General features: G+C 49.4%; 1 protein-coding gene across 1 annotated transcript; it reads right to left on the bottom strand.

Moving 5' to 3' along the window:
• Positions 1-3,780: 3,780 nt before the first annotated feature.
• On the bottom strand, positions 3,781-13,076 carry LOC104464544 (serine/threonine-protein kinase Kist-like; the record flags this gene model as incomplete). Its single annotated transcript, XM_010077279.1, is given in 8 exon segments — positions 3,781-4,008; positions 4,493-4,581; positions 5,544-5,642; positions 8,789-8,865; positions 8,963-9,057; positions 9,833-10,024; positions 12,798-12,900; positions 12,902-13,076. Coding segments are annotated over 8 exon segments (977 nt in total), but the record flags the coding sequence as incomplete, so codon positions are not given.
• Positions 13,077-13,517: the final 441 nt, after the last annotated feature.

Below are 13,517 nucleotides of genomic sequence, written 5' to 3'. Positions count from 1 at the left end.
AGAGAACTTTCTCAGCTAGGTGGCATGTCACCAGCAGTCCCACAAGAAAAGCTGTCTGAAGCTCTGCTCCGTACTGAAGCATCATTTATTGATCACCTGTATCAAGCACACAGCTGCTCGGCCACGGTGCGTGACGGGACACAACATCTCACCCGGAGGGAGGCACGCGGTACAGGACCAGCACGGCAGGGGGAAAGCACACTGAACCCTGGGGGGAGACAACCTGGGTGCAACGTGGTGCTCAGGCTTTGTGGGTAGGAGGCTGGAGAGCAGTGAGAATAAAAATCGGGAACAGAACCAAGATCAGGGCTGTCTTGTGCTTGGGCCAGTGATTTAAAAACCAATTGCCCTCCTTGCATATAATAAATAGGGGAAAGTGTAAGGAGCTTTCTCCCTCTCATTGCTCCGAGAGGAGGGACAGCTCCTCTTTGGCTGGCAGTGACATTTTGTGTCAGATCAGCTACAAAACCCAAACACCACCCAGGAACAGTGGCATGCCAACGTGTTTCCCATTCACATACATGCTCCCAGCGACCCAGCCCCATGTCCTGCCTCATCCCAGGGACCCAGGCCGGGTGCCCACCCCGGCATCCCCCCAGAGCAGCACCAGCCTCCCCTGGCCATCTCCAGAGGCTTCATCCATCACCCTTTCCTCTCCCCCAACGGCAGGCTGGGGGGTTCCACACGTAGCTGTCACCTAGCCAGGACTGCGCAGGTGGGTGTCACCCCACGGGCTGTCTGGAGGGAGCGGTGTCAGCAGCACAGACCAAGAAACCCAGTGAGCATCCGAGCAGAAAGCCTCAACGCTTCTGCAACTCGAGCGGGCAGGGTTTGGAGATGAGGAAAGCCAGGCCCACCCAGGCACACACAGTGGCAGATGCCCAGGATCGAATCACCGTGCACGCTTCAGGTACAATCCAGAGTTAAGAAAATCTCAGGTTTTAGAAGGGTTGAAACTTATGCCAAGCCACCGACAGATTGCTCAGACACCAGAGTGAGCTTCAGCGTGATAGGAAAAGGCTTTGAAGACAGAGGGCAAGGGATAAATAATAAAATGCTTCTGCTCCGAGGAGTTTCTAAACCCGCCTGTAGCCCACAGCCCGCAGAGGGAAGCCAGGGGCTGGATCCAGTGACAGGACAGGGATCAGCATCTTCAACTCTTGCCAGGAGGAAAACAGGAAAAAGCAGCAGCTTTGGGGATTTCGCCCAGCTCAGTGCCCAAGCATGGTCAACGAGCATCTGGAGAGAAAATCTGGTGGCAGGAGTTTGCATCTTGAAGATTTATTTAGCTCCTATTAAAGCAGCTGAACACAACCCCAGCCAGACTCTGGTGGAACAGCTCTACCACGCAGCAGCAATAGGCTGCTGCTCCTCTCTAAAGATTAATCCTGGCACAGCTCTTTACCTTTAGTTGCAAACCCAAAGCACAACTCTGACTGAAAAAAGAGATATGTTGAAAAGATAACAGAGCAGCTCACAGTCCTAGAAACACGCATGTGAGAATGTAAATGCATTTCAGCTCTGCACCCGCACCCTGGGATCTCCTTGTCGCAGTGCTGCTGCAGGTGACAGACCTCATCCCGCACCGAGGGGAGCTCCCCATGTCCCCATGTGGGCTGGCACGTGGCAGGGCAGGGGGTCTGCTTCTGCCAGCTGACAGGCACACACCAGCCAGCTCCACACTCCTGACATGATGGCATTCAACACACAAACTTCTGCGCCAAAGTGCTTTCGCCCCGGCACAGCCCACCAGGGACAGCGACTGCTGAGAGCTGAGCAGGTCACTCAATACCTACCGGTACTTAGAGAAATTTAAACACTGCTCTTCTCAAAGGAAAAACCCTCACCAAGTTAATCATCCGATCCATCCCAGACACTAGAGGTGCTTCGTTGCAAAGACAGTTAAATTAGAAGCAGTGAATCACACACCCCATCTCTGTGAAGCTGCTTTACAGCCACGTACACCAAAGTAGCATAATTCCCAGAAAAAAAGTCTGATCAGCAAATCACACCTTAAAACTCATTGTGGGATATTTTGTTTTTCATGGACAACCTACCACCTCAAGAGCAGGAGAAAAATTCGAAGAGATTGGTCCTTTCTGGGGGAGTTTGGGAAGGGCCACAGCAGACAGGACTCGACAGCAGCACACAGAGGAACTCCGACTCGTGAGATGCTGCAGACATTGAATCTCCTGACACACCACACACACAGGGCAAAAATCAAGAGGAACTTTTACGTGTAGGATTCCAGAAGTCCAGCCTCAGCAAGATGCAAAAAGTAAACTGCAAGGTAATTCAGGTATTATTCCAGGGAAGGTCAGAGATGGTTCGGGCAGCTGCCCACAAGTATTTCAGCTGCAGAAAATAATTCACGAGGGCTCTCCTCCTCACTAAAACTGGTACCAGGGCTGCAAGCCAGAATATGCTGGTCTCCCTCTACGTAGGGCTGCTCCACGCTGTGCTCCCCAGCAGCAAAGTGCCCAGTCCTGCAGGGAGAGGCTCTGCGGGGTGCGTGGGTTTGCACACCCCTGGGAGCACCCCTGCCCCATGCTGTCCGAGCAAGCTTCTGTCTGTGCACTGAAGCCGCGTGAGCAGAAAGCTCGCTCTGGGGGGAGCAGGCACACTGCTCACCCAGGTTTTTTTCTCCAAAAGCAGATGGCTGTTGTCCCTGACACTGGGAAAGACCTTCTCCTGGCCAGTCAAGCTTGATGGCTGAGAGAGCCCTTGCCATACACATCTCAGATTGCCTCAAGCCCTTTGTGTCACCTACGAAGGACCAAAAGTGTCAGTGCCTCTCATCTACGAGTCTAATGGGCTAATGCAAAACCAAAACGCACAACGCAGAAAATCCAAGCATGGGACCTACGACATACAAGTATTGTTTTTTTTCTTATAAGACTGGCGGGGGTCCTGCTGAGACACAAAGAATACTGCATGCTGTAGCGCTCCTTTCCAAAATACCACCTAAAGCCGCTTGTGTATTACGGATGATTTGGCATTAGAGCTGGGGAGCATCACTGCCAGCACAGTGTATGTGCTAGAGAGATGACTCCACACGACAGGGATTTCACATCACCTCAGGCTACAAAGTGCTTACAGGTTGTGTTGGGACCGAGGCTGGCGCTGCTCGGACACGTATCCAGCAGCAGCCCCTGCCCACCCCGGGCACACCAGTGAGTTCACACCTGCTGCCCAGCCCAGCATGCCATCTGCGCCAGGGCAGACGGATGGCTCCTCGCGGGTCACAGGGCAGTGACAGGGGAACACCGTAGGCTCAGCAGATCTGATTTCACTGCCTCTCTCTGCTCTGTGTGATGCAAAGACTCAAAAGACTTCCTGGTCTAGTTTAGAGAGAATGGCGATTCTGCTTCTTTATTTGTCACAGATACCAACAAAAGGCAGGGAAGCCTTCCTCGTCCTCCTCCTCCCCAGCGCTGGAGGAGAGCACATGCATTATAGGAAAGCTTAACAAAGAAATCCTCTCTCCAGAGCAAAATCAAGTGCTAAGGCCAAGACTTTAAATGGTCTCAATTCAGATCACTTACAAGCGCTTGCCAAGATCTGCTGGGCCTCCCAGGCTCCCTGGTCACCACTGCGGCCACTCAAGCACCTGCCGGGCAAAGCCACACACCCAGTGTAAACGAACAAGCAGGACACACGCACAAGCACACGCCAAAAGCCATCCCGGCCTCCTCTGCACATCACAAAGCAGCAGTAAAGGTTTCAAAGCCCAGTGAAGTCCTTTGCATCTGTCCTTCACAGATGACTCAAAAGCAGGGCTAGGAAGCTCTTTTGTACATTCAAAACTGTGAAACACATGAGGAAGAGGAGCAAGACAACTCTCTTGATTGTTGCTACTGCCTACAGCAAGTTTTGGTACAGATATCCTCTCTTATAGGCACTCAGTGGGTAAAACGTAGCCACAACAAACTTGCCATCAAAAATCTTTCCAGTCAGCATTTTTTGGGCAGCTTTGGAATCACCAGCATTTGCATATTCAACAAAGACCTGAAAGAGAGAGAGGAGAAATCGGACTTCCAGTGCAGCTTGGCACCCACCCCTTCCCACGCCTGCAACTGGGAAAACAGCTCCCAAACAAATTTTTCCCCTCTGTCCTTGGTTGAGCCCAGAGCAGTGAAGCTAAAAAGGAAGGAGCTGTATCTCTGAACTGGAATTTCATCTCTTGCCCCTCATTTCTAATGGAAGCGTGTTTGGTGAGGTGGGAGAAAACATGATGCTGCTCTACATCCTCAATGCTTCCCCTCCCACCCACCAGCTTCTCCCCTTCCTTCCCATATCCCGGCTCCCCTGCTAAAGCTGTTTGGAGACCTCCCAAGTTAGGTTACATAACTGGGAAGGAACCTGTGCTGTCCTTCAAGATAACCAGCTATTTTTAGCACTGGCATCAGCCCGGAGATTTCCAGGAGCTGAGCAGCAGTCCTGCAGCACATGGAGCACAGGTGGGAATACAGAGCCTCTTCCCTCCACTTACTTGGCCTTTACCAGGATTCTCCTTTGGAATAAGCAAGGAAACCACCGGTCCGTATTTCTGACACTCCTCCCTTATGTCTTCCAAGATATCTGAGAAAGGCAAAAAGGTGGTTGCCTTTCACTTTGCAAATTAGCATGAGCCAAGAAACAAATAAAGGCCAGATGAAAACATCACGAATACTCACTCAACATGTAGCTTTTTCCTCTCAATTTGAAACAAACAATTGAGAGGTGCCACGGCAGAAGCTGATGCTGCTTAATGGCAGCATACAGAGACAAAGTGTCTGAACCGAGGCTCAGGAACGCAGACCTGCAGGCAGTGAATCCCCAACAGCAGGGTTTGGAGCACATGGACAGTGCTTTTCCTTGCACACACAGCCTGGCCTTCCAGTAGCTAAAACATTTGGGATTTGTGAGTGCTTTTTTTTGTTTGTTACGGCACTTGGAGGAGGGGAACTAAAGCAGCTGCCACAAACCCTTCTTTGTGTGAGCAGAACACAGCCTTTTACACTCATATCCCTAGAGCTCTCTAGCTTTTGCCACTCATGTGGATTTGAGAGCAAGCAGAAATGCAAATTCCACTGACGTGCCTTACCACCTACCATGTACAGTTTTTGCCACAGTTTAAGAACTGCAACGAGATATTTCAGTTCTCTGCTGAGATCTTGGATAAGTTCACCAGCAAACTTTTGAGGATCTCTGCTACTGGGCTCGGGAGTCCTGTGCACGTCCAGCAGAAGCTCAGAGCCACAGACACATTATGAGGTTTGTGGCAATTTAACCAAAGAAGAAAATAAACTTTTTTTTTTTTTTTTTTTTAACTGGCATCCTTCAAGAACTCACTACAAGCTCTGCTTTCTGCCTCAGTCTCTTAGTCTATTCTCTGTTGGTGCAGTTGACCCGCTTGGTACCAACTCTTAGCTGAGCAGCTCTTTGTTTGCTGTTCTTGCACCTATTAATTGCTCTTCTGCTTGCTCTCATGTCCTCAAAAAAAACAAAACAGAGTGTGTGAGATGACATTACTATATGGGAATTGTATGGCTTGCACCAACCTTCATATTCTTCTTCGCACTGCAGAGAAGCGTCGCTTAGAACATTTAGCAGCCTCAGCACAGGCGTTGGGAGCATCACCAAATCTTCGATATGGGGAGCTGTTTGACACCCAGGGAATTAGAGAAAATACAATAAATCAAAGTCCAAAGGAGGAAGAAATCAGGAAGGTGACTCAATAGGCACTATCACACACAAGCACTTACTGCTCTTTGCAGTACGGGTTTGCTTCTCTTCACTATTACCTGCATTCACAGCCCACGTTCTCCCCATTTCCAACTTATCCTCACCTGTGCACCGAGGGGCTCTTCCAAAGGGTTCAGTGCACTCTGAATTATACTGAGCCCATCACCTGAAATTGCTTTTAAAATTACAAAGCTAGCATAAATTAAGACTAGAGTTATGTCTGCTCAGCTCAGATTCAGAAATGGATGTGACCCCAAGAGCTATGCTAGTTGAGCAAACTGCCCCGTATATATGGAGATACGAGAAGATGAGAGACCCGCTCTGCACCCTGCCTCTCCTGTTACTGCTTCCAGACAAGCTGAGAACAGGCCAGCCAGCTTCTGTAACTCCAGTTCTTAAGCTATACTAAGGCATAATAAGCCTCATTACTCTCTAGGATATCTTTCAGTTCCTCCCTGAACACCATGTAAACCTTCCCCTCTTCAAAATCCAACAACAATGCACTGTTTTCAAGACCATCATACAATCTTGCAACAGAAACAGGGAAAACTACGTAGTTACTTAAATGATGCAGTGCTATAGAATAAGGCATGGCCACAACACGGGTAAGCAGCTTTACAGGAGCAGAAATAAAGCCCGCTGCCACGGGGCACTTGGCAGCTCCAGGATGGCCTGGAACAGCGCAGCACAGACACTGCTGTGGATGAAGGAAACAGTCAAGGCAGACAGACTATCGCTGAACTGCGAGAGTCCTGTCCGAAAGGACACGCAGTCCTCTCAAAACTCCAAGCAGCAGCGACAGTGTCACTTCTCCAGGGACACATGTTTGAATTCATGTTCCTGAAAGGGACTGGCAGGCCAGTCATGAATTTAAGATCCGGGAGCCCAGCCTGCAGTACTTGTAGAGCGTTACCGGTTTTATTTGTATTGGCAGCTACAGCAGCTGAACACCACGGTAATACCTCCCAGCTCTCACACTTGACAGTGAGGGAGAGGAGGGAGGAAATGGCTCCAGTTCTCCAGGCTGAGCCTTCTGACTACATTTGTAAGGACAGCAGGCTATTATTTCTTTGGGAATACTTTTCCAAGCTAAGTACACAACACGTACGAGGGAGCTGACATCTCTGCCAGGTGCAGACAGAAGATGTTGATCTCATAGTGCAAGAGGTGATGATACGCCAGCTCACACACTGTAAATCTCCTCCTGCCTGACGCAGAAGAGTCCTTATGAACAGCTTAGAGGATGAAAGGTCTTATCAGTCTAGACGATGCCCAGACAGTGCTCAGGGACAGTCCTTCAAAGAAAGATGCTTCAGATAACCAGGCATGTTCCAGCTCCAGGTGAACCTGTGGGACCATCCTTCCACAGGACTGTTGTCAACCAAGAGACAACATCAGATGAACCAGGGACTGAAAGAATATTTACTTGTCAACTTGGTCTTAGATGCTGCCCCTTTTATGCAAGTAAGTCTGTCCATTTCACATTTGTTTTTTCAGAGAGGGAGGCCAATCAACCCCTAGGACTCAGAGCCATCTGGTCTTCCTGTAACCTAGTGACAAACGAATTTCTTGCAATGCCCTTCTGCCCCAGGAGATGCTTCCTGCCCAGCCCCTCTGCTCCTCCTCAAAGTGACAGGTGATGTCAACCACACTGACAACACAGAGGGCTGCAGCCTGCAACCAGCTCAGGAAAGAAGTTGATGAACCGGAAAGGCAAGACCTGGCTGTAAATGACAAGGAAAGCCATTCTCAGCTATCTTTGCTCTAGACAGAGCTACCGTGTCCAAGTGAAAGGCAATGACAGGTCATTTTCTGACTTCCGAGGAAAGCAACAGTAAATGCTTCTTTGTGCAGACAAGCTCACAGACAAGTCTGGCAAAGAGAAGCAGCAATTAAGAAAAACTGAAGCTGTTGTATAAACTTGTAGCACTAACCACAGAAGCACCTTCCTAGGTACAGTCAGAGGTCTGTGTTTAAAACTAGACAGATTGGCAGAAAGCACTGCCAATACACTATTCCCTCTGCTCTTAAGCAATATTGGCCACAAGGTTCAGCTCCTTCCATGGAAGGTGGATTTGATTACAACAGTCCCAATTTCTGAGATGCAAGAGAAGTCTGGAAACAGGAACAAGTTTGTTACCTTTGCATAATACACAGGAACACCAGTGTCTCGACGTGGCCTCAAGAGCCAATACTTAACCCTCACAGCAAGGTACACCAAGCAGCTTAATAAAAGCAGGGCTGACATTCAAGGCAAAATGCTGTCTCAGCCAGAAGCTGGATGCCTGAAGCATTAATTTATGTTGCAAAAAAGCTGGACACAGAGCTCTTCACTGGTGTTCCTGAAAGCAGAAAAGCTCTGGAGAACTCTTCCAAAAGCAACACAGCAGCAAACAGGGAGGGCTAGTAGCCTACACAGGGTGGTCTCAGCCCATCTTTTGCTGACAGCCTGCGACCCACAAGGTGGGGTCCTGGGGAAACACGAACATTTTATTAAACTAAAGAGAGAGTGCCAGATCAAAGTGACAGTAACATCTGTCTGTGACCTGCCACACAGGCACCAGAAGAGGTAGGCCAGTCACTGCAAAAACAGGCTTGCACCATGAGACCACGCTGGGACTATTCGACCTGTGCAGAGGAGGCAGGAGCAGATGCTCCCACCAGCCACTGCCCCAGTCACTCACATTCCTGGCCTCTGAACTAGGAAACTCTTGGCACAAGAAAAACCATCCACCTACCATAAATAGCACTGCACTCTTCAAAAGCACCTTAACGGTCACCATATTCAGTAAGTACCTCCGTTATTTCTGTCCCCTCTGATGAACGCTGCTGCCAACACACTCTTGGTCAGTTTGATCTGGGCAGAACTTACTGGGACTTCAAGGAGGGCAAAGCGACAGCCTGCAGGGCTAGAGGGGCTGGGCAGCACTGGGAGCACAGGCACCGCTCAGACCTGCCGGCTGTGGCACTGCAGACAGAGCAAAGGAGCAGCAACGCGGCTCTGTGCTGCTTCCAGTACGTGCTGAGAAAGCCACGAGCAGGGGCAATGCACACAGCTTACCAAAGGGAATGCTGAAGAATGGGCTGCATAACGCCTTCTCAGCGGAGGCTCGCTTTCCTTGGTCACAATGAAGCATGCTGGAAGAGAAGAGACATCCTTATGCTCTTGGAGGTGACATTCCTGCATCAACACATTCCACTCAGGCTGCAATAGTTAGTAAATGTGATAAGATACCTTTTGATAAGGTCTCTGAGGTGATAAGCTGGAATGGCTGAATTAACCACCCCTTCACTGGCAAATATGCGATCAATGATGGCAGAACTGTTTACCTGGAAAGCAAAATAAACAGTGCTTAGAGAGTCAAAAAAAGACCAGTGTATAGCTTGCAATATCCCATAATTTTCTGGACTGGATGCAGAGGGCTCTGTTACTGTGGCATTTCGTGAGAGATCCCCAGCGCTGCAGCCTCACTCTTTAAACCAGCAGGCCCACAGCAGATAAATTTTTCCCATTTGCCTGTGCGAAAGCTGGAAATTCCCATGTGCAGGCAAATTTGCTGTTACTGTGGATGTTATGATGCTGAAAGGATACTCTTACTGGGAAGGGAAGCACAGAACTATTTCATACAGAGCAGAGCACAGAGTCAGGCTCCAGGCTCACAACACAGCGCCTTCCTCCTGTTTTCTCAGGATACGGACTTAGGAGAAGATCCCCAAATTAGACTAAAATCGGCAAACAATTCCTCTGTCATAGTGCTGCTGAACTAGATGGCAGCCACCAGCCACCCATTTTGTTCTTCCTTCTGTGCCACGCTACAGCCAGCGCAACTCATTTCCCAAATCTTGGCAAGACACAGGCTCCAACACAGACTCCCAGAACCCTCAGTTCTTAGTAAGCCGAACACAGGCAGCATTCAGACACACCAGTCCCACAGGGCAGGCAGGTCTTTAAGGCTCTGTAACCTTAATCCTCGAGGCAATAGGATTAGGGAAACATCCTGGAAACACTCCCTAGATGCCAGGTGCTACCTTACAAATACAGGTTACAAACCAGAAGCAGAAGGACAGGTTTGGTGCAAGCAAAGACACCCACAGCAGCTCTCACCTTCCATTCCTGAGATTGGACTGTATGTTTCAGTTTCATTCCTGAGAACATTTCCAGTAAAACAATTCCCAGACTCCACAGATCCACAGCAGAGGTACACTCCGTCTCGCTCTGGAGCCCTGCCTGTGCCAGGCAGTTCTGCAGTTCTGCCTCTGGAGCCCGATACCCGTCTGTTTGAATGTATTTCACATCCTATGGAAGATCAAACACAAAAAGTTAATTTTCCAGATTCAGGTTCTCTGCTCTATCCTTAAATCAGTCACAAGAAGCTCTTCCAAATGGGTCACCAAACTACTCCTGCTCACTGGGCAGAGAGCACTGTACAGCCAGTCGTGTTGGGCGGGCAGTGCAACTCCCTGCACTGCTGGGCTGATGAGGAAAAACCAAGACTGACTGGAAGAGAAAACCTCTCCCAGCAAGCATCCCACTAACATCTGATCTCTCTGAAAGACACCTCTGCTGGGAGGAAGAGCCTGGATATCACTGCAGACTGGCCCATTAACCTCTCGTAAGCACAGAAGATGCTACAAGTTTCAGGATAAGGGTCGAACACCCACAACATGCTCCCACGTCAGCTGCATGAGAGTACAAACAGCCCGGTCTGAACAGCGAGGATCCGCAGTACTGACATGCTCTGGAACAAAACATTAAAATAACGAAGCAGGCACCTAACGCTTGGACAAGAAAACGATCAAAGGTGCTTCCCACGCACCGCTTCCCTCTCCCCCTCACAGCCAGCAGTGCTGCAGCAATCAACACCTGCCGGGCTGCCATGGCCGGCAGAGTGAAGTACAATGTGTTACCTGCTTAAAGAAAAACAGGAGATGATAGAATCACCCCAGTGCTGGCTGGAGGGGCTGCTCTGCAGTCTCCAGTCCAGCCTCCTGCTCACAGCCAATACCCCAGCACTCAGCCGTGGCTTTGTCTGGCCAAGGCTTGTAAGTGTCCAAAGACAAACTGCATGCTGCGTCTTTTTAACACGGGAGGTCTCGTTTTAGACACATAGATGCGACTCAAGGAATGACAGAAGAATATGCAAGCACGCTTCCGGGACAAGGCACAGGATTGGGAATTCTTACCAAGGGAATATATTCAAACCAAAATTATCTGGTTCTCTGATTGAAAATAAAGTTTACAACAGACATTTTCAGGCAACAGAGCTCAAAAGTGTTTTATGACCTCAAAAAAAAAAAAGTTGATACACACAAATTGTTCATCTGCATCCCTCCTCCTATCAGCAAAGAGCAGAACCTCTAGCACGGCAAAAACAGCAGATTAGCAGCCCCACCAAGCAACATTTAGAGAGAGAGAAAACACCGTGGTCAATGCCACCGGCTAAAATTGCGAGATGGAACTTCACTCCTACCATCTAAAGCATTTTGAGATATATGTGGTGGAGACCTTGCTCTAGGTACAGCCATTCTCTGTTAAACAGTAACAGCAGGAGAAGTTACGCAAGGATACGCTCGGCAGAGCTGTCACAAATAATAGCAGTATGGTCTTGACTCAGATAAGGAAATTGTGCACATCTGCGCCTGCACAGGCAGGGGTGGCGAGGGGAAGCTGATACCCAGGGCACATTCAAAGCAGAGTCAGAAGGTTCACCCGTACAGCCAGCGTATTTCTGAGAATGGGCAAAGGAAACTCAGCCCAAAGAAAGCAGATTGGAAGGAACCACGGAAACAAATAAAACACCTCATCAACTACTAGGAGGCAACTCAGAGCAAGCAGCAAAACACAGACCTGAAGAAAAAAAAAAAAAAAAACCATCTGCATTAGACACAGGACACCAGGAGAGTGTTTTTTGCTGATAGCCAGCAGCAGATTAGCAGCACAAACCTGCACTCAGCCAAGAACATGGGAGAACTCAAGAACAACATGGAGGAGTTGTTAGGAAGTACAACCATTAAAAACAGCTCCTGTACCAAAGAATTCAGACAGGTTACGCACACAGTCCTCTGACAGTTGCAGATCAGCCGGCTGTACTGTCAATACCAGCTGAACCAGTAAAAAAAGGATACGAATTTAAAAGCTTTAAATGAGTGGAGTGCATGGGGGAGGGACAAGCCAGGACAACATCTGTACAGAAAAACCATAGCTCTTTTACCAGACTTACTGCTCATCACCCAGTGATTAAAGGCAAATCTGCTATGAGGCCACACGATGAAAAAGCTTTACCCATACCCCTCACAGGCAGTTACTGAGAGAGAGAGGGGTGAAAAGAAGCTCTATCAAGCCAACAGCAAAACCTCTGGAGGCTCTCTGCTTTCATCAGAGGCCATGAAAGAGAATTAAAAGGGCAAGGACAAGCTTACAAAATGCAGAATCACCAAAACAAAAATGACAGTATGAAGAGTGAAAGCCCCAGCAAATGGGAAAAGCAGAACAGAACAGGCGGAGAACTGTCCATGTCAGTAAAGAACGGACACTGCCTACCCACAACCAGAGTACGGGCTTTCGTCAGCACAATGCCATGGGAAAGAAACATTCAGACTTCCTGAGAAAAGGAAGCTGCTGAAGATAGGATGAAAGTAAAGACAAGCACAAGGACACTGCCAGAGATAATGCAACTGACTGGAGAGGCTGATGGCGAAGCCTGGATTACTGCTACATACGATAAGGGATGATAAAAGGAAATTCTCCAGATCTGGGTGCTCCCACTCGTCTGACCACATGAAAACTAGCAAGCTTCCCAGGCAGCTGAGACACCGCTTTTTCCAGTGCATCATTAACTTTGGAATTCATGGTCATGTGTAGCACAAAGGCTAAGACATCAATAGAAACCAGAGACGTGCTTTTGTTTCTGGGGCCAGATATCTTAGCCTTTTCCAGGAAACCCTCAGCACCAGCTCAGCTACTATTCTGATTAGGTCACGTCAGCTCCTGCACTCATGAGCTTGAAAGCACCACAGACCCACACAAGTCAACACAGAGCCAACTGCCGCGAGACCAGCATGTTCCAAACCTGATTCCCCTCTTTGAAGCTAAGTCCAAAGTCAATGAGTTTAAAGCACTCCTCCTCTGCGCTCCACAGGATGTTGCGTGGCTTGAGGTCCGCGTGCACGTAGTAATGCCAGGGCTTCGAGAACGTCTCGGGCGCAGTGCTGGATCATCCACATGGAGCAGCCCTGGTTGCTGGAGTGCAGCAGCAGCTCGGACACGCTGATGTCCAGCAGCTCCAGCAGCAGACAGCGAGACGGGCCATTTGCAGAGTAGTGGTTGGTGAACACGCCGTACAGCGTCACTACGGGGAGACACATGGACAGCCATAGGTAACGAGCAATTACACCACTCTCCACTGCTGCCCAGCAGACCACAAAAGCTGCAGGAGGCAGCTCATCTGCTTTACAAAGCGTGATGCTCAGAGGGATAGAGAACCAAACTTTGGGGAAAACCCAGCCGTGTCACCCCTGCAGGCTTTGGCGAACAGGTTGGTCTCCCAGCACCCTGCCAGGCTCTGCCAAAGCAAGGGGGCCGGGTGCTCCTGCTGGGGACAATCTCTGGGACACGGACGAGCAGATCCCCATGGGTAAAATGGAGGCAGGACCACTCTTTTTGTGTGCCCCCTGCCAATCTCTTCCTGCGTGTGCCTAGGGGTATTACGGCATTAAAAAACGTTTCACCCAGACAGAAACCCAGCATCCTTCGACAAGCAGGCTTCCTCCCTCCCCAAGCCCCCTCCCAC

This window comes from Pterocles gutturalis, unplaced genomic scaffold (assembly GCF_000699245.1).
Source record: "Pterocles gutturalis isolate BGI_N339 unplaced genomic scaffold, ASM69924v1 scaffold33478, whole genome shotgun sequence".
Classification (NCBI taxonomy): Eukaryota; Metazoa; Chordata; class Aves; order Pterocliformes; family Pteroclidae; genus Pterocles; species Pterocles gutturalis.
This window is presented reverse-complemented; position numbering and strand designations above follow the sequence as displayed.